General features: G+C 42.3%; 1 protein-coding gene across 2 annotated transcripts in view; it reads right to left on the bottom strand.

Moving 5' to 3' along the window:
* LOC120989705 (transmembrane protease serine 11G-like) overlaps positions 1-25632 on the bottom strand; it is an 81152-nt gene that overhangs the window by 39526 nt on the left and 15994 nt on the right. For both annotated transcript variants that reach the window (XM_040417969.1, XM_040417970.1), the window contains exons 2-4: positions 12829-12959; positions 4932-5071; positions 4594-4661 (exon numbers count right to left, since the gene is read on the bottom strand). In XM_040417969.1, the coding sequence (XP_040273903.1) occupies positions 4594-4661; positions 4932-5071; positions 12829-12959 (339 nt within the window). The remainder of the gene's footprint in view (positions 1-4593; positions 4662-4931; positions 5072-12828; positions 12960-25632) is intronic.

Here is a 25632-nt window from a genome sequence, read left to right as displayed (position 1 = left end):
GAATGATACCAATAAAAACTACAGCCCATCCTACAAAAAATAAACTCTCACACAACTATGGTGACAGAAAAATAAATAAGTTATGGGTCTTAAATATGTTGATGGAAAAATAAAGATTTTTAATAACAAAGTGATTTTAAGATATAAAAATAATAAAACATCAAAAAACAATACAAATTTTCAATCGCCATAACCGTATCAACACACAGAATAAAATTATCCTATCAAATGTACAACATGGAGAACCCCCATAAAAAATAAAAACAGACAGAATTGCAAATTTTGCCCACTTCACCTTCTAAAAAAATGAAATAGAAAGCTATCAAAAAGTCATATCACATACATCAATTAAAAGTACAGATCACCCCGCAAAAAGTAAGCCCTCTTTCAGCTCTGTATACATAAATGCAAAAAAGTTATAGGGGCCAGAACATGGCGACTAAAGGAAAAAAATGTTTCCAAGTTTTTTTTTTCCAGTATTTGGTATCGTCAGATTTGTACTGACCTGGAGAATGAAAGCAACTGGTCAGTTTTATCGCATATGGATATATAAAATTAAAAAAGAAAAACTTAAAACTATGGCGGAATTGCTATTTTTTTTTTCAAATTCCAAAGTATTTGGATTTTTTTCCTGCTTCCCACTACATCATACAGTTGTGTTCAAAATTATTCAACCCCCACTGAAATTGAGTGTTTTGGCCAGTTTGACATTGATTTTGATCATTTCAGTCATCTTGTTTCCAATTAAATCAAAGAGGCACTTGTAAGTCAGACAAATATAACATAACATTTATAATGAAATAACCACAAATGTCTTTTCTGTGCTCACATCATTATCAGTTTTATTCAACCCCCAAGTGACATTCAATCTTAGTACTTAGTACAACATCCTTTTCCAGTTATAACAGCTTTTAAACGTGAAGCATAGCTTGACACAAGTGTCTTGCAGCGATCTACGGGTATCTTTGCCCATTCTTCATGGGCAAAAGCCTCCAGTTCAGTCACATTCTTAGGCTTGCGAGCTGCAACTGCTTTCTTTAAGTCCCACCAGAGGTTCTCAATCGGATTTAAGTCTGGTGACTGCAATGGCCACTTCAAAATGTTCCAGCCTTTAATCTGCAACCATGCTCTAGTGGACTTGGAGGTATGCTTGGGATCATTGTCCTGTTGAAAGGTCCAACGTCTCTCAAGCCTCAGGTTTGTGACGGACTGCATCACATTTTCATCCAATATCTCCTGGTACTGAAGAGAATTCATGGTACCTTGCACACGTTGAAGCTTCCCTGTACCTGTAGAAGCAAAACAGCCCCAAAGCATGATTGACCCCCCGCCATGCTTCACAGTAGGCAAGGTGTTCTTTTCTTCATAGGCCTTGTTCTTCCTCCTCCAAACATAGCGTTGATCCATGGGCCCAAACAGTTCTAATTTTGTTTCATCAGTCCACAGAACACTATCCCAAAACTTTTGTGGTTTGTCCACATGACTTTTGGCATACTGCACTCTTCTTATTCTTTGGAGACAGCAAGGGGGTGCGCCTGGGAGTTCTGGCATGGAGGCCTTCATTACGCAGTGTGCGCCTTATTGTCTGAGCTGAAACTACAGTACCCACATCTGACAAATCTTTTTTCAGTTTCTCAGCAGTCACACTGGGATTTTTCTCCACTTTGCGCTTCAGGTAGCGCACAGCAGTCGAAGTCAGCATCTTCTTTCTGCCACGACCAGGTAGCGTTTCAACAGTGCCCTTTGCCTTGAATTTGCGAATGATGCTTCCTATGGTGTCTCTTGGTATGTTTAACATCTTTGCAATCTTCTTATAGCCATTGCCCTTCCTGTGAAGAGAAATCACCCCTTCTCTTGTCTTCCTGGACCATTCTCTTGACTTCACCATGTTTGTAAACACACCATTAAATATCTAGAAGGAGCTGAGTATCACAGTCCTTTTAAATCTGCCTAATTGGTGCTTATTATGCTTGATTGCTGCTCCTTGACATCCACAGGTGTTTTCAATACCTGATCGAAAACACTTGAATGAACCTCTGTTCTTAAGAGTGGTAGTCTTTAAGGGGTTGAATAATTGTGTCAATGAAGAAATCACAAAAAAACATTTAATACTGTATTACAAAAACAATTGATGTCATTTTAGTTGCATTTGGTTCTTTAAAAAGTCCTTGTAAGATTTCATTCTGAACATAATTACAAATGTACACTAAATTCCCTAAAACCCTTTACAGCATTGGGGGTTGAATAATTTTGAACACAACTGTATGCAGTATTACCTGGTAGCATTGGAAATTACAACTTGTCCCCCAAAAAGTCCTTATATGGCTATGTGAATGGAAAAAAAAAAAAGTTCTGACTCTGGGAAGGTAGGCAGCTCAAAACGAAATCGCAAAAATAAAAAAATAAAAATAAAACTATGGTGTAGAAAGGGTTAATACATAGAAATTCAAAATTAGAAAAATTCTATTTTTTCCAAATTTTCTGTAAATTTTAGATTTTTTATAATATAAAGGTAAAACAAATTGACCCAAATTTACCCCTAACATGAAGCAAACAATGTCAGAATGGTTTGAGTGATGGCTAACTTCTGACACTCCAGCTGTGGTAAAACTACAACTCCCAGCATGCTCCATTCATTTCTATGGAGTTTTGAGAACAGCCAAGCAAGTGTACATATTGGCAATTGTAATTTTACCATAGCTAGAGTGTCGGAGGTTAGCCAACACAGGGCCACCGCTGGGATAAGTAAAAGCATTCCATTGTTATTAGCACATAAAGTGACACATAGGGGTTAATGATCTACATGTGAACTACAATTGGGTTTATAAATAGGATTCGGATATAGTCCATCGCGCAACACATATGCGCCTGCTTGTAAATAAGGCATATAGGTAGACTTACAAACCGGGCCTACATCAGTTGCCAGCAGATATAAGCCTGATTTATGAACGCTCCAAGCATTATACTGTATATATATATATATATATATATATATATATATATTTAGACTCCGAACACAGGTCTAAAACACTTCTAAAATGGAACTGCCATAATAAATGACCCCTTTCGTTTACAATATCTCCTCCATAGCACACTAAAATGTATGTGCTTCTTTGAGGCCTTGAAAATCTTGCTGCAAATAACACAAGACTTGCTTTGTCTCACGTCTATGACGTTATATTTCGGTTATACGCATAAATTACTGTTTCAAAATCCGAAGCTGAGCTCGGCTTCGTTAATGAGATTTTGAAACAGTATTTTATATAATTTATATGCGCATAACGAAAGTATAACGTCATAGATGCCTCAGCGGAGCCCACACATTTTAGTGCGCTACGGAGGAGATATTATAATCAAAGTTTTCAAACGAATCGGGTGCGGATAGAGCAATCTGAACCTGATTCGCTCAATCCTAATTGCTATCATAGGACTAGTGACCACAGTTATACAGACCAAGAAACCTGGACATATGTAGTAGCATATTTTTAAGATGCCCATACCCCTTCAACTTCTCTCCTGACTCTCCCATACACATACGCATTTAGTTTAGGCCAAGTGCGTATGTGTTTTCAATGATGAGAGAGGAAAAAGCCGCTGCCAGTCATCTTTGGAGATGACTTATCTACTGGCAGCCCTCTTTGTTTTCTAGAAATGTACATTTCAAGCTTACTTGAAAGCCATCTTTCCTTTTTGTAATAGATTGCAGTTTTGCCAGTATATTACAGAAACACAGTCCATAGATAGTATATGCCAATGTTCTCCGACAATTTTTTTTATTCTCTGACCTGTTAGAAAGGTACATGATGCAAACTGTAATGAAGTTAATCTTCTTACCAGTGGCTGTATTTGTGAGTTATCCCCTTCTTTCTGATCCTCAGCTGTGTCATGTGACCAGCAATCAGACTTTCCAAATAACACAGCATCTTTTGTGTGGACAGGAAGTCAGTTTTTCTATGTATTCCTATGACAGCCTCAACGTCAGTCTCATAGGAATTAATAGAGAAGTAACTGACTTCCTGTCCTGTGTCAGCTGGAGAGTCAGAGTGTTGGTCACATGACACAGCTGAGGATCAGAAAGAAGGGGATAACTCACAAATACAGTCATTGGTAAGAAGATGACCTTGACTACAATTTACATGCAACATTCTGACAGGTCATAGAATAAAGATTTTTGTGGGAGGGCTACTTTAAAGAATTGTGAAATCGGATGAAAGTGATCAATTGTTGAGTAAAGTAAAGTATTAAATGATCCAACAACAAGCAATAATTGCTTAGTTTGTCGTTCTTACGATTGCTTATGTAGACACCGAAATCATCTAATAATCAAGTATAAACAGGAAGCCCTTACGGCACAGATGATTCCACAGGGGGCGTAGAATGCAACTGTTTGCCTGATAAACAATCTGTTACACAATCGCACTCACAAATCTTTACACAATTCTCTGCGCCTCTGAAGGGTTGTCGTTAATTACTTGACTAACGGCTATTTTACCGCTCAATCAAATCAATTATCTACTCATGTATAGGGGCCTCAACAATCTAGGATATCTTTCAGCTCTGTTTCTTTATCTCTGGAAATTTGGAATCGCTTACCTAAAGCTGATTACTTTGGACATATTGTATTGAGTCTTCAGCTCTGAGTTCTTAAACGTTTCTTCTAACTATGACCATAAAAAGAAGAAATGTTAATATAAAAAAAATACATATTTAAAGAGGTTGTATGAAATTAGACAAACATGGCAACCTCTTCCAGAAATTGTGCCTCATTTGATCATAGGCTGTGTCTGGTACTGCAGCTCAGCCTCAAGCATTTGGATGCTAGAGTCAATATTGCTCGACCAAGTGTGTCCACTCCAAGTGTTTCAGCTATTACTGGCTATAGATCCATATACAACAGGTAAGTGGTCCATAAGCCATTATTGTATACTTACAATTACTACAGTTTCTGCTGCTAGCATTCTGTATTGAAAGCTGCCTCTGTCTTTGTAAGTGTCATTGTAGTTTCGGTTAACTATTCGGAATGAACCTCTGAAATAATGAGGATGATGACTGGGCTCAGAACTTTGTTTAACTGTTCAAGAAAAAATGTGAAACCAGCAATAAATATTGATTCTAAATGATCATTACAGTAGATTTTTATAGCGAAAGACAAATTAACTTCCAGTCCCCATCTGTTAATTCTGCACAGACAGGGCCATGTGGACAACGACAGCAGCCAATGACCGGCCTCAGGGGTGATGTGTCCCCAAGACAGAACGGAGTGGCAGAGAGCAGGTAAGCATACGTACCTTACTATATTGAGAATAGTGTGCTTAGAAAACTAAAACCTAATACTAGACTGTAAAAAACTGTATTGTTTCTGCACAAACAATCAAATATAAACCGTCTCTTAATTGGCTCCTGTTGAGACTCCACCACATCGAATATTCTCTTAACGAATAGTGCAGTTGGTTCATGATATGAGGAGATTTATTCAAATATCAATCGAGAGCAGAGACTATGTGGATTTTTAGTCTTAAAGTCTAGCTCTGTGGGGTCTCAATAGTGAGGTTGAATTATTTGCTTTTGACAACTAAAAGGGTCACATATGTGTATACCCAGACAACTGACATGGATATGCATAACTCCACCCAGGAACCCGGCTAGGACTTATATAGAGGAGCAGTAATGGGAGAATGGTATCTGTGAGGAAGAGAAGTGATACTTCTCAAAACGTGTTGTTTTTTTTTTTCCATTTCAGCTTTCGTAGCTGTGCTTAAGTGAGGTCACCCCGCTCCATACCGGAGCGCGAGCATTAAACAGGAAGCATGCTGCAGGCCGGGGCACGGTTCCATCTGAAAGAAAGAACTAAACTGCCTCTAAAGGACTCCGGGATCGAGCCAAGCCATTGGAGCTTTTACAACAGCTGGACTATCGAAGGAGCAGACCCCGGGAGAAACGAAGGTAGGAGTGATTTATATCACGAACCAACTGCACTATTCATATAGGGAAATATTCGATGTGCTGGAGTCTCAACAGGAGCCAGTTAAGAGATGGTTTATATTTCATAGTTTGCGCAGAAACAATACTGTTTTTTATATTACAATTATTTTAGTCGGTTGCTGTACTGACAGTTTCTTGCAGCACTATCAGTTTGCATTGCGAAATAGCACCAGTGATCACCATTCTTGTTAATAATTTATCCTATTACTGGACTGGATTATTCATAGGCACAATATATGATTATAAAGAAACCAGCAATATGTATTAGCTTTGAAAGCATTAACATTATTCTCAATATGATGAGGGAGAAAAAAAAATATCTGAACCAAGATCTCTACATGTAAGGCTAACTACTTAAAGGGATTTTCCGGGTTCAGAGCTGAACCCAGACATATCACCATTATTACCCAGGCAACCCCTCTGGTATGAGCATCGGAGCATTTTATGCACCAATGCTCTCGCTTGCCCTGGGCTGAATCGCTCAAGACAAGGGCTTTTTCATTAGATCCAGTGACATACCAGGTCTCTGGTAGGTGGACGCTTCTGCCTAGCAGTGAGCCTGGTGATGTTACCAGCACTGATGGGCAGGCTTTAGCGCTGTCCCGTCCTGTAAAACAGCCTAAGGCAGCGGTAAAGCCCGCCCATCAGTGTAGGTGAAGTCACGGAAGCCTCTGCCTAGCAGTGTAAAAAATATAAACAAACAGCATGAAATGCTTCGATGCTCATATCAGAAGGGATGTCTGGGTGAAAAAGGGGATAGTTCCAGGTTCAGCTCTGAACCTGGACAACTTCTTTAATTCCAGGCTACAGACTTAAAGGCTATGTACACCTTCGGGGGTCATTTTTTTTTTACGATTGCATATTAGCATTTTACTCAATTTAGGCTAAAATTATTTAAATTGGTCATTATAAAAAATATTAAGCCATCCTCTCACAAAGGGTTAACTATTTATCTAGTTGTGTGAATGGTACTTTCGCCTTGTGCGTCATCTAGTAAACCTTATCTCTAAACTACTAAAAGGACATAAACACTTATTTAAAGGTACCTGTATGGTTGTGCAATGAATGAGTCGTTTCTTAGTGTAGTGAACATTTCAACAATGACCCTTTAGACACGCCGATTATCATTCACAAAATCGTAATTTCGATCTCATATTCCATCATTTGTAATGCAGACAGTTGCATTTACACAAAGTGATAACTTGAGTTGCGTACTTAAACACACTAACGGTCTAATTCTCTGTAATTGTGCATGCAGTTAACGATTCTTGTTTACATGTATGAAATTGTTAACTTCCAACGATGATTTTTGTGCCCACACAAAGGATCGAATCAACGAGAAATCTACCGATTGTCAGTTGTTGCTCTATCGTTCATTGCTTTTAGGCTACTTTCACACTAGCGTTCGGGGCTCCGCTTGTGAGCTCCGTTTGAAGGCTCTCACAAGCGGCCCCGAACGGATCCGTCCAGCCCTAATGCATTCTGAGTGGATGCGGATCCGCTCAGAATGCATCAGTCTGGCACCGTTTGTCCTCCTCAGCAGGCGGACACCTGAACGCAGCTTGCAGCGTTCGGGTGTCCGCCTGGCCGTGCGGAGGCAAACGGATCCGTCCAGACTTACAATGTAAGTCAATGGGGACGGATCCGTTTGAAGTTGACACAGTATGGCTCAATTTTCAAACGGATCCGTCCCCTATTGACTTTTTTATGTAAAGTCAAAACGGATCCGTTTGCATTATCATGAACAAAAAAAAAAAAAATTATTATTATTATTATTTTTTTTTTTTGTTTTCATGGTAATGCAAACGGATCCGTTCTGAACGGATCTAAGCGTTTGCATTATAGGTGCGGATCCGTCTGTGCAGATACCAGATGGATCCGCACCTAACGCAGGTGTGAAAGTAGCCTTACACTGCTCAATATTGTGTAGTTTCGCTCGATTTAATGATAATTTGCATGATAATCACCTTGTGTAAATGTACCTTAAGCCACATTCTTATCAGTAAGATAAGAATTGAGCTATAATGAGCGTTTAGGAGGTCAGAGTTAAGAAGCCATCGACTGAGCTGCCTGATGGAACAAAGTGAAAACGCAGAGCCTGCTGCTAGAGAAACTCAAGGCTGTTCAGAGACAGAGGTTAATTTTTTTTTTATAAAGACCAACTTAAAATAGGTTTTTAGCTCAAAATGAGTACAATGCAATAATAAAAAATTGCCCCAAAGGTGAACATAGCCTTTAACATATTGAGGACTGTGATTGTTTCTATACTTAGAAACTAACACATATTACCGGTTTGATTATACTGCATTTTTGAGACTATAAGACGCACTTTTGCACCCCCAAAATGGGGGAAAAGTGGCAGTGCGTCTTATAGTTTGAATGCTGGTGACCTCTTTCAAGCAAGTGGGAGGCACGGAAAGGTGAGGGCACCACTGCACTGGCTGTACTCACCTCCCCTGGTCTTCTTTTGGGTTCCGCACATGTTGTAGTTTTATTCTGGCTGCCTCTCGGCATGTTTGCCGCGCTGCCGCCGAAACTCCGGCCCGTCCCCATTATAGTCAATGGGGCCAGAGCGGTAGTCCAGGGGCACGCTAGTGTGAAAGTACCCTTAAATGTATTTTATTGGGATTTTATGTGATAGACGAAGTAAAAAGAAAATGATACATGGTTTTCCAAAGTTTTAATTCAGATTTTGTATTCAGTCCCCCTGAGTCAGTACTACAGGGTCTCAACAAATGTTCACCCTTAGCACATGTTAAGGCACCTCACAACTTCAATTATTTTCAAATGGTCCAAAAGACCAATAACGCCTTTTTGTTCCAAGTGCTACTATCTACTTGTTAAAACGTAACATTTATTGAATCCATGTTATAAATATCTCCTAACTGAATAAAATTGTTTAAAAATATTGCAGTGAATGCTAACAAAGCGATTTCTGAGGAAGTCCACAATCATGCGCAGGAGCCCTAGGGAGGAAGAAGGCCGAACGTAAGGTAGAACGTCAGCAAGAAGGAGGAGAGAGAAGGATGGGACCGCTACAATCAGCGCTCCCGTAGCTATCTTCAAAAGCTCACGTAATAACACAGAGGCCAGCGATATGCTAGCTACATGAGTAACGCCAGTATCAGAGGGTTTAAGAGACTTTTCCCGCCCTTTCAAACATACTCTGCCCAAATCCCTTGAGGATGCCAGATCAGCTGGCAAAACATGTCGGGGGGCAGCGTTTGAGTTTAAACAGCAGGTGCACATAGATATAAGAATCTAGCAAACGGTCCATAAGAAATATAACATAGCGCAGGAATAGAAGATGAATGAGCCCACAATAGCGCGCTGAAAAGGCTCACTATATCCCTCAGCTAGTGAAATTACACTGTGACGCAAACAGTGTTAGAAATATATACAGAAACAAAGTAACTATGTGACACAGCTGATATTTTTAACCCCTTCAGGACCCTGCCATTTTTCACCTTACCAGGGCATTTTTTGCAAATCTAACATGTGTAATTTTATGTAGTGATAACTTTAAAACACTTTTACTTATCTAGGCCATTCTGAGAATGTTTTCTTGTCACATATTGTACTTCATGACAGTGGTAAAATTGAGTTAAATTATTTTTTTTATTTATACAAAAATTTACAAAACATTTAGAAAAGTTAGCAAATTTCCAAATTTCAATTTCTCTACTTTTATAATAGATAGTAATACTTGGCTTGGATAGTAGTAATGGCTTTTTTGCCACTTTTTTTTATGGTATTCACCTGAGGGGTTAGGTCATGTGATATTTTTATAGAGCAGGTTATTACGGACGCGGCAATACCTAATATGTCTACTTTATTTTATTTATGTACGTTTTACACAATGATATCATTTTTTAAACAAAAAAAAACTATGTTTTAGTGTTTCCATAGTCTGAGAGCCATAGTTTTTTCAGTTTTTGGGCGATTGTCTTAGGCAGGGTATGATTTTTGCATGATGAGATGACGGTTTGATTGGCACTATTTTGGGGTGCATATAACATTTTGATCGCCTGCTATTACATTTTTTGTGATGTAAGGTGTCAAAAAAATTGCTTTTTTTACACCGTTTTTATTTTTATTTTTTTACGGTGGTCACCTGAGGGGTTAGGTCATGTTGTATTTTCATAGAGCAGGTTGTTACGGACGCGGCAATACCTAATACATATACTTTTTTAAATTTACTTAAGTTTTACATAATAACGGCATTTTTGAAACCAAAAAAACTGTTTTAGTGTCTCCATATTCAGAGCCATATTTTTTTTTTTTTTTTGGCGATTGTCTTAGATAGGGTCTCATTTTCTGCGGGATGAGGTGACGGTGGTACTATTTAAGGTGACCAATTTTTTTTTTATTTAGCACAGTTTTAACTTTATTTTTTTGATGATGTTCACCTGAGGGGTTAGATCATGTGATAGTTTTATAGAGCCGGTCGATACGGATGCGGCGATACCTAATATGTGTACTTTTATTTTTTCCCCTATTTTTTACAACTTTTTTTCCCTTTATTTTGGCAAAATTATATTATTTTTTTTTTTAACTTGAAACAAATGTTTTTGGGGGGAAACTTTTTTTCACTTTATTTTTTGTCCCACTCTGGGACTTCAACTTTTGAGGGTCTGATCCCCTTTACAGTGCATGTATTGTCATGTAATGCATTGGCTGTAAGTGTATTACTGAATGTAATACACTTACAGCTTCCTGCCTGTGAGATCCAGGAGGCTGGATCTCACAGGCTCTCCCAGAAGGCAGCCATAATGCCTAAGGAAGGCATCGTGCTGCCTTCCATGCCATTGGGTCCCCGTCACAGCAGCACGGGGACCCGATGGCAGCTCCGATACCCGCAAGAACATGGCATGTGCCGCGGTCAGAGCTGACCTTGGCACATCAAGGGTTAATGCGCCGGCAGGGTTAATGCGCAGGCGCATGCAGCAGTGACTGCCGGACCCCTGCCGCGGATCGGGCGGGCGCATCTCCTGCACCTGGCCGATCACAGCGCCGTACATGTACGGCGCTGGTCCTTAAGTCACGGACATCTGCGCCGTACATGTATGGCGCAGGTCCTCTATGGGTTAAACAATTTTATTTAGTCAGGAGATATTTATAACATGGATTTAATAAATGTTACGTTTTAACAAGTAGATAGTAACGCATGGAACAAAAAGGCGTTATTGGTCCTATAGACCATTTGGAAATAATTGAAATACTACAGGGTGGCCCACAAAAAGTAGCCTGCCTCCAATATCTCCAAATCAAACTTCCTAATAGTAAATCTGTCTTACTTGTCCATAGCAACCAACCAGAGCTCAGATTTCATTTTTTCAGAGCCCTGTAGGAACTGAAAGCTGAGCTCTGATTGGTTGCTATGGACAACTAAAACAGATCTGCTATTAGGCAGTTTTATTTGCAGATATTGGAGACGGGCTACTTTTTTGTGGCCATCCTGTATGTAGGACCACCTTTTTCTGAAATTACAGCTGCAGGTCTTTGGGGGTATGTCTCTATCACCTGTGCACATCTAGATGCAAAATTTTTTGCCTATTCTTCTTTGCAAAATAGCTGAAGCTCAGTTAGATTGGATGGAGAGCGTCTGTGAACAGCAATTTTTTCAAGGCTTGCCACAGATTCTCAATGGGATTTAGGTCTGTACTTTGACTGGGCCATTCTAACACATGAATGTGCTTTGATCTAAACCATTCCATTGTAGCTCTGGCTATATGTTTAGGGTCGTTGTCCTGCTGGAAGATGTCTGCGCATGCTCAGACCGCAAAAAATGTGAAAAAAATAAATGCCGGATCCGTTTTTCCGGATGACACCGGAGAGACGGACGGCATTTTAATGCATTTGTCATACGGTTTAGGATCCTGATCCGTCTGACAAATGCCATCAGTTTGCATGTGTTTTGACGGATCCGGCAGGCAGTTTCGGCGACGGAACTGCTTACCGGAATCCTCTGCTGCAAGTGTGAAAGTACCCTAAAAATGTCTTTCTTCATAATGTCTTTCTTCATAAAGGCAAGATTTGTAGAGTACATGACTAATAGTTGTCCTTGTGGACAGATTCTCCCACCCGAGCTGTGGATCTCTGCAGCTCCTCCAGAGTGACAATGGGCCTCTTGGCTGCTTCTCTAATTAGTGTTCTCCTTGCCTGGGCTGTCAGTTTAGGTGGACATGTATTGGTAGGTTTGCAGTTGTGCCATACTCCTTCCATTTTCGGATGATGGATTGAACAGTGCTCTGTGAGATGTTCAGCGCTTGGGATATTTTTTTATAACCTAACCCTGCTTTACACTTCTCTACAACTTTATCCCTGACCTGTCTGGTGTGTTTCATGATGCTGTTTGATCACTAATGTTCACTAACAAACCTCTGAGGCCTTCACAGGACAGCTGTAGTTATACTGAGAATAAAGTACATACAGGTGGACTCTATTTACTAGTTAGGTGACTTCTGAAGGCAATTGGTCACACTGGATTTTATTTGGGGGTATCAGAGAATAGGGGGCTTAATATAAATGCACGCCACACTTTCCAGATTTCTATTTTTTTAAAATTTTGAAAACCATGTCTTATTTTCTTTTCACTTCACACATACTTTGTGTTTGTCTATCACATAAAATCCCCCAAAAATACATTTACGTTTGTCGGTGTAACAAAGAAATATGGAAAGTTCAAAGGGCATGTATACTTTTTCAAGGCACTGCATGTACACCACTGTCTCTTGACCCTTGAAATGAGAACTTTTCTTAAATTAATTCTTTTATTCTAATAAAAGCTTAGAAAATAGCAAAATAAAACGAGTAAGCTAATAATTTTGTTATTAATATTCTTACCAATGACCATATCTATCACAATGGCGGCAACCATAGCTCCAATGATAATAATGGTGGCCACACTAATGACAGTTATCGCAATTATCTTGCGGTGACAAGGAGACTTTGGTGGTACATCCGATTCAGGAATCCTAGAAAATACATAGTTCTGTGTTCAGTAAAATTCTGAAAGGAACTTAAATAAGTTTTAGGGGGTTTCCATGACTTTCTGGGTGTTGGACTCCAACAGATCTGATATTGATTACCTATCCTCATGATAAGCAATCAATATCTATGTCCTGGAAACCCCCTTTAAAAGAGAATATGTCTAAATAAAGTCCAGCAGTTTGCCTGTTTTGCAATAAATTGTGTTGGTGAACATTAGGACGTATACAATCTGTTGGATCTGTAAGTAGAGAAGTGTGGGGAAAAAGGGAATTACGCACGCTATGCAGCAACTGGAAAAAGAAAGGGGAATGGACTCATGGACTTCATAAGAATTTTTACATACTAGGATACAATGCAGCAGACCAGATGTAACATCCAGTAAACAAGGTGAATTTAACATTGGTTTTCAGCATAAGAATATATCAACCCCAACTTGTAACTGTTTAGTTATCCACATAGCGCATACTGTAACAATTTCTGTATTCTTCACTTCTTCTGTCAGCTAAAATTCTCTGGGGTAAAAAGTGGGATCCTATAAGGGTAGTTCCTGGACTTTCCACCACAATATATGAAAAATACTCATAATTTATGGGCTGCTAACACCGTAAATTATGCTTCATTCTATGTTTCTGGTGTGCTCTGTGTTTTAATTGCTTGCCATTTGCTAAATTTCAGTTTGCTGTCCAAGATTTTTTTTCAAATGTTTAAAATCTGTCCACACTGCCAACCTCCCCTCCCTTCCCAACAATATCAGCTGATTGCATGAGCATTCCAGCAACAAAATTATAATGGCTTAAAGGGGTTAATGCCCCCTATATGTCCGGGCCCCTCACAGAGGTTGTACTTACCTCGCTCCTGCTTTGCATACCGGCACGGCCGCTGTTGCATCTCCCCGTCGAGCGGATGAAAACATCCGAAGTTGGGGGGGGGTGTTAGCCAATAGAGAGACTCGTTCCCGGCGTGGCCTGCTATTGGCTGCCCCCCCATGCCAGATGTTTTCATCCACGCGACGGGGAGATGCAGTGACGGCCATGCCGGTATGAGAAGCGACAAGGGTGCCGGGGAGCTAGGTAAGTAGAACATCTGTGTGGGGCCCGGACATATTGGGGGGGGCATTATAGACCTTTAACCTCTTTAAAGCGTTTCTCTTGGACTTCTATATTGATATATTCTTAGAACAGGTCATCAATATCAGATCAGCAGAGGTCCGACTCCTGGCAAGCCTGCTAATCAGCTGTTTGGCAGTCGCTCCAGCTCTGGAAAGTTTCAACTGCTGCTCCTATTCACTTGAATGAGGGCAGCGTTGCAGTAACCAGCTCTGGCGACTACACGGTGGAGAGGGCTGTTGCTGGCACCGGAGCTGCTGTAGAGAAGCTGATCAGCGGCAGTGCTGGGAGTTGGACCCCCACTGATGTCATATTGATAACCTATACTAAAGATAGGTGATCAGTATACAAATCCTGGAGAACCATTTTAATATCTCAAAGATTTGAACCTGCATCATTTTATTAATAAGGATGGGGTTTTCAGTCTCAAGCAAAAATTGTGAGGGTTTCCAACACAAAACATATTAGAATGTTTTACATAAAACCAGAAAATCCTTTAACAGAAAAAATATGAGTAAAGAGATTAAAACTTATTTAGATGTAGCAGTTTTTGGCAAAATCCACTGCTGCCTACCTAAATGGAGATTCTACTCAGTGGCTGTCCAAAGGCAATCGCAAGGTACTGGTTCCAAGCAGTTGTCAGTTCTGCTGCCTACCAGACATGAGTCACAAAGCCAGTAGAAGGGAGATGCCAGGTGAGCTGAACTATTGATGGCAGCGCAGTGGAAATTGCTGACGATATGTGTCATTTTCACTACGTGAGTCATCGTTTAGCCAGTATTCCGGGTGAAAGAGGGCAGAATTAATCATGGATGAACCGCAGTGTTACATCTTTACAGGAAGAACCATTCCATGCATTGTCATATGACACTTTTATGTTATCATTACGATAAACTGAAAGCTCTAGAACAATATGTCAAATTGTAATGGCATTTACTTATGGAAACAATAAACCAGTACCTTGGAACAATTCAATCACCTGGCAGGTTTTATAGAAGGGATTAAAATGAATCTAATACATGTTTTTGTCTGTGCTATGTACCAACATTGGTGTGGAACCAATGAGGGGATTGGGAACTTAAAGTAGCTCTGGAAAAAACTAAAAGTGACCCCACTTTGTAGTCAGGTCCAAACTGACGGAAGGCAGGGCCAACACCAGGGGCGTAGCTATAGGGCAGGGATGGCTAACCTGTGGCTCTCCAGCTGTTGTAAAACTACCCCACCATGCCCTGCTGTAGGCTGAAAACTGTAGGCAGTCTGGGCATGCTGGGAGTTGTAGTTTTGCAACAGCTGAAGAGCCTCAGGTTGGCCATCCCTGCCATAGAGGAAGCTAGGGAAGTGTCTGCTTTGGGCCCTGAACTCAGAAGGGGCCCACCCAGGAAGAAGACAAAGATTTTATTGTCAGGGCCCCTCTACAGTATTATAAAATGACATGATATACAGAGACATTGTAGTAAATGGACGGAGCGGCTGATGGGCCTCGTCTGAGAGAGTGTTCTTGACTAGTCACAGGAGTGGGGGTTGCACAGGAGGATAAGGTTAAAAACAAGTTGCTGGGGGGCCCCATTCAAAAATTTGCTGTGGGGCTCAGTCATTTCTAGTTATGCCACTGCCCAACACAAGTTGGAGGGGCCAGCAATACCATATTGCAGCACATTATACCACCCCAGCAGATCCAAATACCACAGAGCATCACCAAAGGAGCCTCTCTGTGGTGAGCAGTGCCAGCTGCCACGTTCTGTCCTCCTACTCCATTTGCCTTAGGCCTCATGCACACGACCGTTGTTTGGGTCCGCATCCGAGCTGCCATTTCGGCGGCTCGGATGCGGACGCATTCACTTCAATGGGGCCGCAAAAGATGCGAACAGCACTCCGTGTGCTGTCAGCATCCGTGGCTCCGTTCCGCGGCCATGCTAAAAAAAATAACATGTCCTATTCTTGTCCGAGCTTTGCGGACAAGAATAGGCATTTATATTGCCAGCGCCCGTTCCGTAAATTGCGGAATCCGCGGTTTGTGGAACGGCCGTGTACATGAGGCCTTAGGATGATAATACAGCTGAATTCAGGAGTCAGGAGAGGAGCGTTAGATCATTACTAACCATGGCTGGCAGCCACTAGGAGGGCTCAGGAGGCCCCCTGGGCATCGTCCCACAGGGATGTTTAGATGTAAAGTCTATGGCCAGTCCGCCCATGGCGTTGGTAGACTCTACAATTATGGCATCATGGGGCAGTGCCAGATTTAATAAGGTGATCACTGGCACTGGGAGATCTGGGGCACCATGTAAAACACCCTGGTGCTACAAAGTGCTTAGTTTATCTTTTGCCTAGAATACCATTTGTGATACCATTCCTCATGTTACAATAAGTGTCAACTTAATTTTTTCCAGAGCTGCACACCTCTGGTAACACTTCTCAAAGGGTTCTTAAGGACTGGGCATGTTGAAATCCAATTTGACCTATTCTTGTTCCCCTTCAATGACAGATGTTAGTCAGTCTGCCCCAATCATACTAGCTTGTTTATTGATTGGCTGCATCCAGACTAGATTTCACAGGTCCTGTTCCTTTCCATGGGACATACTACTGCCAAGGTAAATCAACAGTGGGGAGGAAATTTTTTGAAAGGGAACATATCACATTCAACATAGTGTACAGGGAGTGCAGAATTATTAGGCAAGTTGTATTTTTGAGGATTAATTTTATTATTGAACAACAACCATGTTCTCAATGAACCCAAAAAACTCATTAATATCAAAGCTGAATATTTTTGGAAGTAGTTTTTAGTTTGTTTTTAGTTTTAGCTATTTTAGGGGGATATCTGTGTGTGCAGGTGACTATTACTGTGCATAATTATTAGGCAACTTAACAAAAAACAAATATATACACATTTCAATTATTTATTTTTACCAGTGAAACCAATATAACATCTCAACATTCACAAATATACATTTCTGACATTCAAAAACAAAACAAAAACAAATCAGTGACCTATATAGCCACCTTTCTTTGCAAGGACACTCAAAAGCCTGCCATCCATGGATTCTGTCAGTGTTTTGATCTGTTCACCATCAACATTGCGTGCAGCAGCAACCACAGCCTCCCAGACACTGTTCAGAGAGGTCTACTGTTTTCCCTCCTTGTAAATCTCACATTTGATGATGGACCACAGGTTCTCAATGGGGTTCAGATCAGGTGAACAAGGAGGCCATGTCATTAGATTTTCTTCTTTTATACCCTTTCTTGCCAGCCACGCTGTGGAGTACTTGGACGCGTGTGATGGAGCATTGTCCTGCATGAAAATCATGTTTTTCTTGAAGGATGCAGACTTCTTCCTGTACCACTGCTTGAAGAAGGTGTCTTCCAGAAACTGGCAGTAGGACTGGGAGTTGAGCTTGACTCCATCCTCAACCCGAAAAGGCCCCACAAGCTCATCTTTGATGATACCAGCCCAAACCAGTACTCCACCTCCACCTTGCTGGAGCTCTCTGCCCTTTACCAATCCAGCCACGGGCCCATCCATCTGGCCCATCAAGACTCACTCTCATTTCATCAGTCCATAAAACCTTAGAAAAATCAGTCTTGAGATATTTCTTGGCCCAGTCTTGACGTTTCAGCTTGTGTGTCTTGTTCAGTGGTGGTCGTCTTTCAGCCTTTCTTACCTTGGCCATGTCTCTGAGTATTGCACACCTTGTGCTTTTGGGCACTCCAGTGATGTTGCAGCTCTGAAATATGGCCAAACTGGTGGCAAGTGGCATCTTGGCAGCTGCACGCTTGACTTTTCTCAGTTCATGGGCAGTTATTTTGCGCCTTGGTTTTTCCACACGCTTCTTGCGACCCTGTTGACTATTTTGAATGAAACGCTTGATTGTTCGATGATCACGCTTCAGAAGCTTTGCAATTTTAAGAGTGCTGCATCCCTCTGCAAGATATCTCACTATTTTTGACTTTTCTGAGCCTGTCAAGTCCTTCTTTTGACTCATTTTGCCAAAGGAAAGGAAGTTGCCTAATAATTATGCCGCCACATGTGCCTCACTGGTCGGCATCTGAGTACGGTGCTCGTGTGCTGGCAGTTCATGGTCCCTTCGGCGGGGGCCGCAGTTACGGTGATCCTTGGCAGGGCAGTCTGGCGGTACACTTCAGTGCCCTCAGTCAAGGTCTTCAGGGCACATTGCCTGGTCCGGCTCATGGACACTGCGTAATATAACTACTAGGCATGTAGTTACTGCAGGCAGCAGCCCATATCGCACTACATTGTGGCTTCTCATTAGCACACACATAGTAGTTTGCTTATCTTCAGTCAGCGCAAGATAAACATGTAATGGTTGCACATCTAAACTCTAAAAACATGGCTCATAAGAGTTTACCCTATCAGGGTTCTAGGTGGTAACCGCAGTATCTTTAACAGGTCAGTAGGATCATCATCCCACAGCACATATTGCCACTACGTATCTCCTGGCACTTTGTTTCCGGCAGGTAAAAGGAAAAAAAAAAAGAAAGGGGGGAAAGAGGAGGTAGAGGTGATGCAATATGTTGAGTTTCCTTTCTCCCCTTTTTCCCCTTCAACTCACAGCAGTAGGGCGTATCCGCATTGGTTCAGGTAGGTGACACGGGGTCCTTCTTGGGGGCAGGGGTTTGTGTCACGGGCTAGTAGCACGGGGGTGTGGCACATTCTATGCAGGGTATTCTACTCCTGAAAAAAAAAAAAAAAAGGGGAAGACATATATTTCCTTTCATCGTTTGTCATGGCCGTAGGGCACTAAGGTCCTGCCACGGCAGCCCTTGTGTCGTTTGTTACGGGTACTGACGTTCGTGGTCTGTCACCAGTACAGATGCTCGTGGCTTTTTACCAATAGGCATGTGTGGTCTGTCACGGGTGCGGGCACGGGGTCTGTCACGTCTACAGACGCTCAAGGCCTGTGCCGATTGCAGGCGCCTATATTCACAGACGCTCAAATCCGTCGCGACTGCAGACGCTCAGAAGTCTGTCACGACTACAGACGCTCGATAGTCTGTCACGACTACAGACGCTCGATAGTCTGTCACGACTACAGACGCTCAAAGTCTGTCACGACTACAGACGCTCAGAGTCTGTCACGACTACAGACGCTCGGAGTCTCTCACGGCTACAGACTCGTTATAAATCCTGTCACGACTACAGGTCACGACGTAATTATATCTCTTTGGGTAAACCGTGGGTGTGTCAACAGGTTCAGGAGTACGATGCCCGCTTCACTGGGCAGCACAGCATCATGTTAGCAGGCTCAGGTATCACGTGTCCGGTGACACTGGTGTTGGGAGCACGAGAGTCGGTACCCATAGGTAACCACAGTTTCTTTTAGTTAGGATGTCTCAGCAATCTCATGTGGAAGAGAGTGTCGCATCTCATAGTAATGAAGATACCCAATCCGAAAGAGAGGCGGTTCCAGCTCTCAGATCCTGGACTGTGCCGAGGCTCACGGCAGAACTGTTAAGGAGAGGAATTCCTTTTCCAGCGACCGCTAGGAAAGCGGAACTTTACAGGTTGCTGTTCTCAGAACCCCCTGCTTCAGGGGAGGACTCGGTGTCCACGAACACGATACAAAATTCCTTGTCACAACTTCACGCTGTAGTCAATACGATGGCATCTTCTCTGTCCCGCTTTCAGACCAGATTAGAGGCGATGGAAAATACGGCCTCTACTTCAAATGCGGTTGGCCCGAATACTACCGTGCAGTTACTCACCCAGTCTTCAATTGTTGGCTCCCAGGTCAACCCTCTTAATATAGCACCATGTCATTTCATTCCAGCCAATGTGCGTCAAGACATATTAGATGGTAAGGACGTCAACTTAGCTTCCTTGCTCGTAGCCACGCACGAAATGCCGGATAATAAGACCATAGCATGTGGGGAGGTTTCAGTGATCCTGAAGTCCAGAGATGTCAGGCTTAACAGGAAACTCACCGTAGCAGAGTTCGTACTTGCATTTAGCTTATTTAGAGATGTAGTGTGTTCAGTGAGTCCTAATAGAAGAGAGGAGCTGGATCTGTATTTATACAAAGTTGTGGATTTAGCCAACAAATATGGCGGTACGGCGTTTTATGAATATCACAGATCTTTTTCAGCCAAAGCTGCAGCTGCGCAGAGGCAATTTCAGCATACCGTTGACTGGTCCATAGTCGATACTGAGCTGTTTTGCCGGCATTTTGCAGGTCTCAAAGCCCCGGCGTGTAGTAGCTGCGGCTCTTATGCACATGCTACAGATTGGTGTGCTAGTGCCAGGCCAGAACGAGCACAAGCTAGCCATACTCCCCAACCTCCGTTTGCCAGGCTTACAACAGGCATAGACAAGTTAGGGCGCCCGATTAAATACCTTGGGAAAGCACAGATATGTAACAACTTTAACGCCGCAGGTTGTTTTTATAATCATTGTAGGCTGCTGCACTTGTGTACCCTTTGTTTCAGGGCTCATTCTGTCACTGTGTGCCCCCAGAAAGGGCAACATTCAGCGTGACTAAGCGTGGTAGATACGGATTTGCTGGCCATATATTTACTGATGTGGGATGAATTTTTGGCACAGTGGAACGGCGTGTCATTTTTTGTCCCCTCTGTATCCAGTCATTCCCCGATTGTCCACACAGACGCAGCTTCTTCTACCGGGTTCAACGGCCATTTACAAGAAACATTGGATGGCCAGTCCTTGGCCGCCTGAGGTTTTAGCTATTCCAGGCTTTCTACAGTCATCCACCCTTTTTGAGATATATCCTATAGTGGCAGCAGCTCATACGTGGGGTAGTCTGTGGGGTAATCAGACCGTGTTGTTTTTAACAGATAATGCAGCACTGGTGGACATCATGATGAAGGGCAGGTCTGGGTCCAGAGAAATTATGGCATTTCTGAGGAGGTTTGTGTGGTTGTCGTTACAGCATAGGTTCAATTTTGTTTGCACGCATATTCAAGGACAGAGGAATCTTGCTGCAGACGCTCTATCCAGGCTTAATGTTCCATTCTTTTTACAGGTTTCCCCAGGGGCAGATCCGCTACCAACTACGATCCCGCAGCACAACCTGCTAGTCATGCAGTAGCACCACTACTCCTCACTGCCAGATCCCTGGTGGAACAGTCCCTCTCTGTAAATACATTGAAGGTGTACAAGACAGCCTGGTTGTTATTTAACAAGTTCAGAGTCTCACATCTACCACTAGATATGGGACACATAACCTACCTAATGGCTTTTATCGGGTTTTGCCACTCAAATTTGAAGTTAGCTTACAACACAATCAAGCTATATTTAGCAGGAATCCAGCATTACTGTTATCTGGCTCACCCGGAGCAGCCTTCCTTGTTTTCTGCCTATCCCATTAAGGCTATGTTACGAGGTATACAGAAAACCACCTTTCAGAAAACCACGGGCCGTCAGCCATTCACTGGTCCCATGTTTAGGGCAGTCTCTGACATGCTACGTAACTGCCCCTTTGGTCTAGAGACTAGTAGACTAGTAGAAACGGCATTATACCTGTCATTTTTCGGCTTCTTAAGACCCGGAGAACTTACGTGCACAGCCACTTCCACGAAGTTTCTTCGTAAAAAAGATCTAATTCCAGATAGTTCAGGGTTCTTGCTTAATTTAGAACAGTCTAAAGCCGCTCGTCCGGGGGAGATGGTACGTGTCAGGTATTTTCCCACCGGTAATCAGTGGTGTCCAGTCGAAGTCCTAAACCAATGGTTACTTCATATACGTACGTCGTTACCAGACTCGCCATTGCTGCCTCACAACGGCACACCTCTCAGCATTCAGGTTTTCCTGAAGTACGTTAGGGCACTACTTGTCAATGTCAATGTTAACCCAGCTAGCATCACGGGTCACTCATTTCGTATCGGCGCCGCCTGAGCCGCCTCCAAGAACGATGTCCCGGTCCATGTCATCAGGAAACTAGGGAGATGGAAGTCCTCGTCGTACCTTACATGTCATGAAATGTCTGTTGCCTTTCGTAATCTGTTGTCATAATACGTGTTCATTAAAGCGCTAACTACACTAACGTTTGTACTTTTTGGCCACTTTAGGCTACTTTTACGACAGCAGTTATGGCATAATTCTACTGCTTATTATTGTAAGGGGGTCGTGGTAGGGCACGCTTTCTGATAGCCTGTCCGAACACAAGTATTAAGGCTAAGGTATTGCCCTATTTGTGTGAGGGGAGGCTCCCTCTCACGGCATATAAGGCTCACCCCCATAGCCCACGTCGCGCGGCTCGTGGCTTTTCACCCACCCACCCATTCCCCCTTTTTCAATTCTCAGACTACTAAGGTGGCCCACTTTAGGCTACTTTTACGACAGCAGTTATGGCATAATTCTACTGCTTATTATTGTAAGGGGGTCGTGGTAGGGCACGCTTTCTGATAGCCTGTCCGAACACAAGTGTCAACTTAATTTTTTCCAGAGCTGCACACCTCTGGTAACACTTCTCAAAGGGTTCTTAAGGACTGGGCATGTTGAAATCCAATTTGACCTATTCTTGTTCCCCTTCAATGACAAGCATACTAGCTTGTTTATTGATTGGCTGCATCCCAACTACTGTTTTTTTATTATCTTTTTGTGAAATAAATTGATGATGAAGAATTATTTCACAGGTCCTGTTCCTTTCCTTGGGACATACTGCTGCCAAGGTGCACTGTTTTGCAGTAAATCAACAGTGGGTGAGGAAATTTTTTGAAAGGGAACATATCACGTTGAACATATGTAACGCCTCAGAGTGGCATTACCACTTCTGCACCTCACTACTATGTTCTATGGTAAACCTAGTGTCATTCTGTGTATTTATTTCCAAGTCATTCACAATATGCATTTCCTATTTTGCTGCAGGGAGGGAGAAGACTAGTTAGTGATGAGTTAGTTCAGCTTACCCCCTTCTAGGGGAAGGTTGCAGTTTACACCCTTCCAAGGCAGGGTGTGCAGCAGGTGCACGTCCCTGCTGGACGCGCCTTGCCCAAGCCAGCTAGAGTACCTTCAGCTCTGCTGGATGTGGAGGCCACAGCTTGGAGCCTCTGAAGTTCCCTGGCCTAACCTAGACTCAGACTGCAAGAGAGAAGTTGCAGCATCCAGAGGAAGCTAAGTTATACAGCTACCCTGTTAGTACAGCAGAGCCAGAGAGCACCAGATGTTGCAAAGACGAGTTTGCCTGCCAGTTTACATGCTAAAGCCTGCTGGGAACCAAGATAAAGCCTGAGTCTGTTTGGAGAAACGTTTATGCAAAGTAAAGCTGTTATCAACTTCATCGCAAGGTCTGGACTCTTATTTCTCCATCTCCTTCATCAACAACCCATTTTTCATTGCTTCGGAGCCAATGCCTAGGGTGCAGCGTATCCAGGTAGGAGCACGTGAATATGTGGACCAACATTAAGGGACATTTAGGCCACCTTATGCCACTCTGGCATTCCTACACCTGGGTACCATCCACTACATCACTAAAAAGGGGCCCTGTGCCCTTGTTGCTTCACTGCAACTTGCGTCACGAAAACAAGCACTACTTTTTCCTCTTAAAGGGCCCTGGGGGAGGCGCCCGTCGCACATAGTGTTTAAGCTGCAGGCAGATTGTTATAGAGCAGGAGGAGATGAGCAGATTTATATATAGTTTTATGAGAAAAGATTCCATATACACATAAGGCTACTTTCACATCTGCGCTTTCCCTTTCCGCTATTGAGATCTGTCATAGGATCTCAATAGCGAGGGAAAATGCTTCAGTTTTGTCCCCATTCATTATCAATCGGGACAAAACTTAACTGAACGAAAAGGAATGCACCAGAATGCATTCTGTTCCATTTGGTTGTGCTCCCATCACGGACAGAATAATGCTGTAAGTCAATGGTGGCGGATCCGTTTTCTCAGTCACAAAAGAAAATGGATCCATCACCCATTGACTTACAATGGTTTTAGTGACGGATCCGTCTTGGCTATTTTAGAGAGAATACAACCGTATCCGTTCAGAACGGATGCAGACAGTTGCATTATTATGACAGAAGCATTTTTGCAGATCCATGACTGATCCAGCAAAAACACTGGTGTGAAAATAGCTTAACTTGTATTTCATTCATTTAAATTCCTGGTGTATACCTATTTGCCTGACTAACTACAACTTTACTGCTTACTTTTTAAATGTGGTGAGGGCGTCTTTACTAAAATAGATGTGAACCAAATTGCCAGACTTTTTTGCACCAGAAAACTGGCATATAGGGCTTGATAAATACTGTACACCCCTTACTATATTTCCTGCGTTGCTGCCTGCACAATACAGGTATCTTCTTTGGGTTCCTGTCCATTTCATGCCAAGTACAGGAGTGCAGGATACCATCTGTATGCAGCCCTACAAACTGATCGTTTTCAATACTAGGTGGTGTAAAGTTCAGCTTTCATTTCTGTTTTGATGTAATTGCTTTTTTTTTTTACCTTTCTGTACATTTATGTATTCACTATGTATTTATTATTGTTTAACCCTCTTATTGGACTACATCTCAAGTACCAGCACTCTGTGGTGTAGTAGTGCATCACAGAGCATTAACAGATTAAAAAATACAACGTACCCTGCAAAAAATATAAGCCCGCATATGACTATGTCAATGGAAAGGCTGGCAGTTCGGGGGGCATGTCCTTTCTGCTTCAGCTCTGTTCCCGTAACCATCACAGCTTGCAGAGTCAGATCATTCTCTATCACTGGTTTTACAAAATGTTCACAAATGCCACACATAGGCTGTCATTTCAGAGGGAGAGGGGTTTCCAGCAGATAACATACTGTATTTCCCACTGAATAACAGGTAGACTAACCTAGGTTCTGCTGTCACCCCTCCACCAATGACTTTATTCAGGCTGCTGCACCTAAAAGCTGAAGTAACCAGACCACACTATAAATTTTTTTTTTCTGGGAGTAGATTATTGAGGACCTGTCCTCAGGGCAGGTCATCAGTATCTGATTGGTGGGGGTCCAACACCTGGCACCACCACCGTTATGCTGTTTGAAGGGACCATGGTGCTCCCAGTGAGCGCTGGGGTCTCTTCACAGCATACCAAGCAGAGCGCTGTACATTGTATGGCAGTTGAGCTTGGTATTGCAGCCCAGGCCCATTTACTTTAATGGGACTGAGCTGCAAATAGCCCATGTGACCAATTAAAGTGACATCTCTAACCTAGGAAAAGGCTATGGTGCCTGGTGAGTAACATAGTGGAGCGTCACAGCCTCCTAAAACATCTAATTGGTGGCTGTGCCAGTTTCGGACCCCAACCAATCAGATATTGATGACCTTTCTTGATCAATTTTACTCCCAGAAAACCTCTTTAACCCCTTAAGGACTCAGCCCTATTTTATCTTAAGGACTTGGCCATTTTTTGCAAATCTGACCAGTGTCACTTTATGTGCTGATAACTTTAAAACGCTTTGACTTATCCAAGCCATTCTGAGATTATTTTTTCATCATATATTGTACTTCATGACACTGGTAAAATGAAGTTAAAAAAAAAATCATTTTTATTTATAAAAAAATACCAAATTTACAAAAAATTGGTAAAAATTGCAAATTTCCAAGGTT

This window comes from Bufo bufo, chromosome 2 (assembly GCF_905171765.1).
Source record: "Bufo bufo chromosome 2, aBufBuf1.1, whole genome shotgun sequence".
NCBI lineage: Eukaryota > Metazoa > Chordata > Amphibia > Anura > Bufonidae > Bufo > Bufo bufo.
Note: the sequence above shows the minus strand (reverse complement) of the source record. Positions and strands in the feature narration are given on the sequence as shown.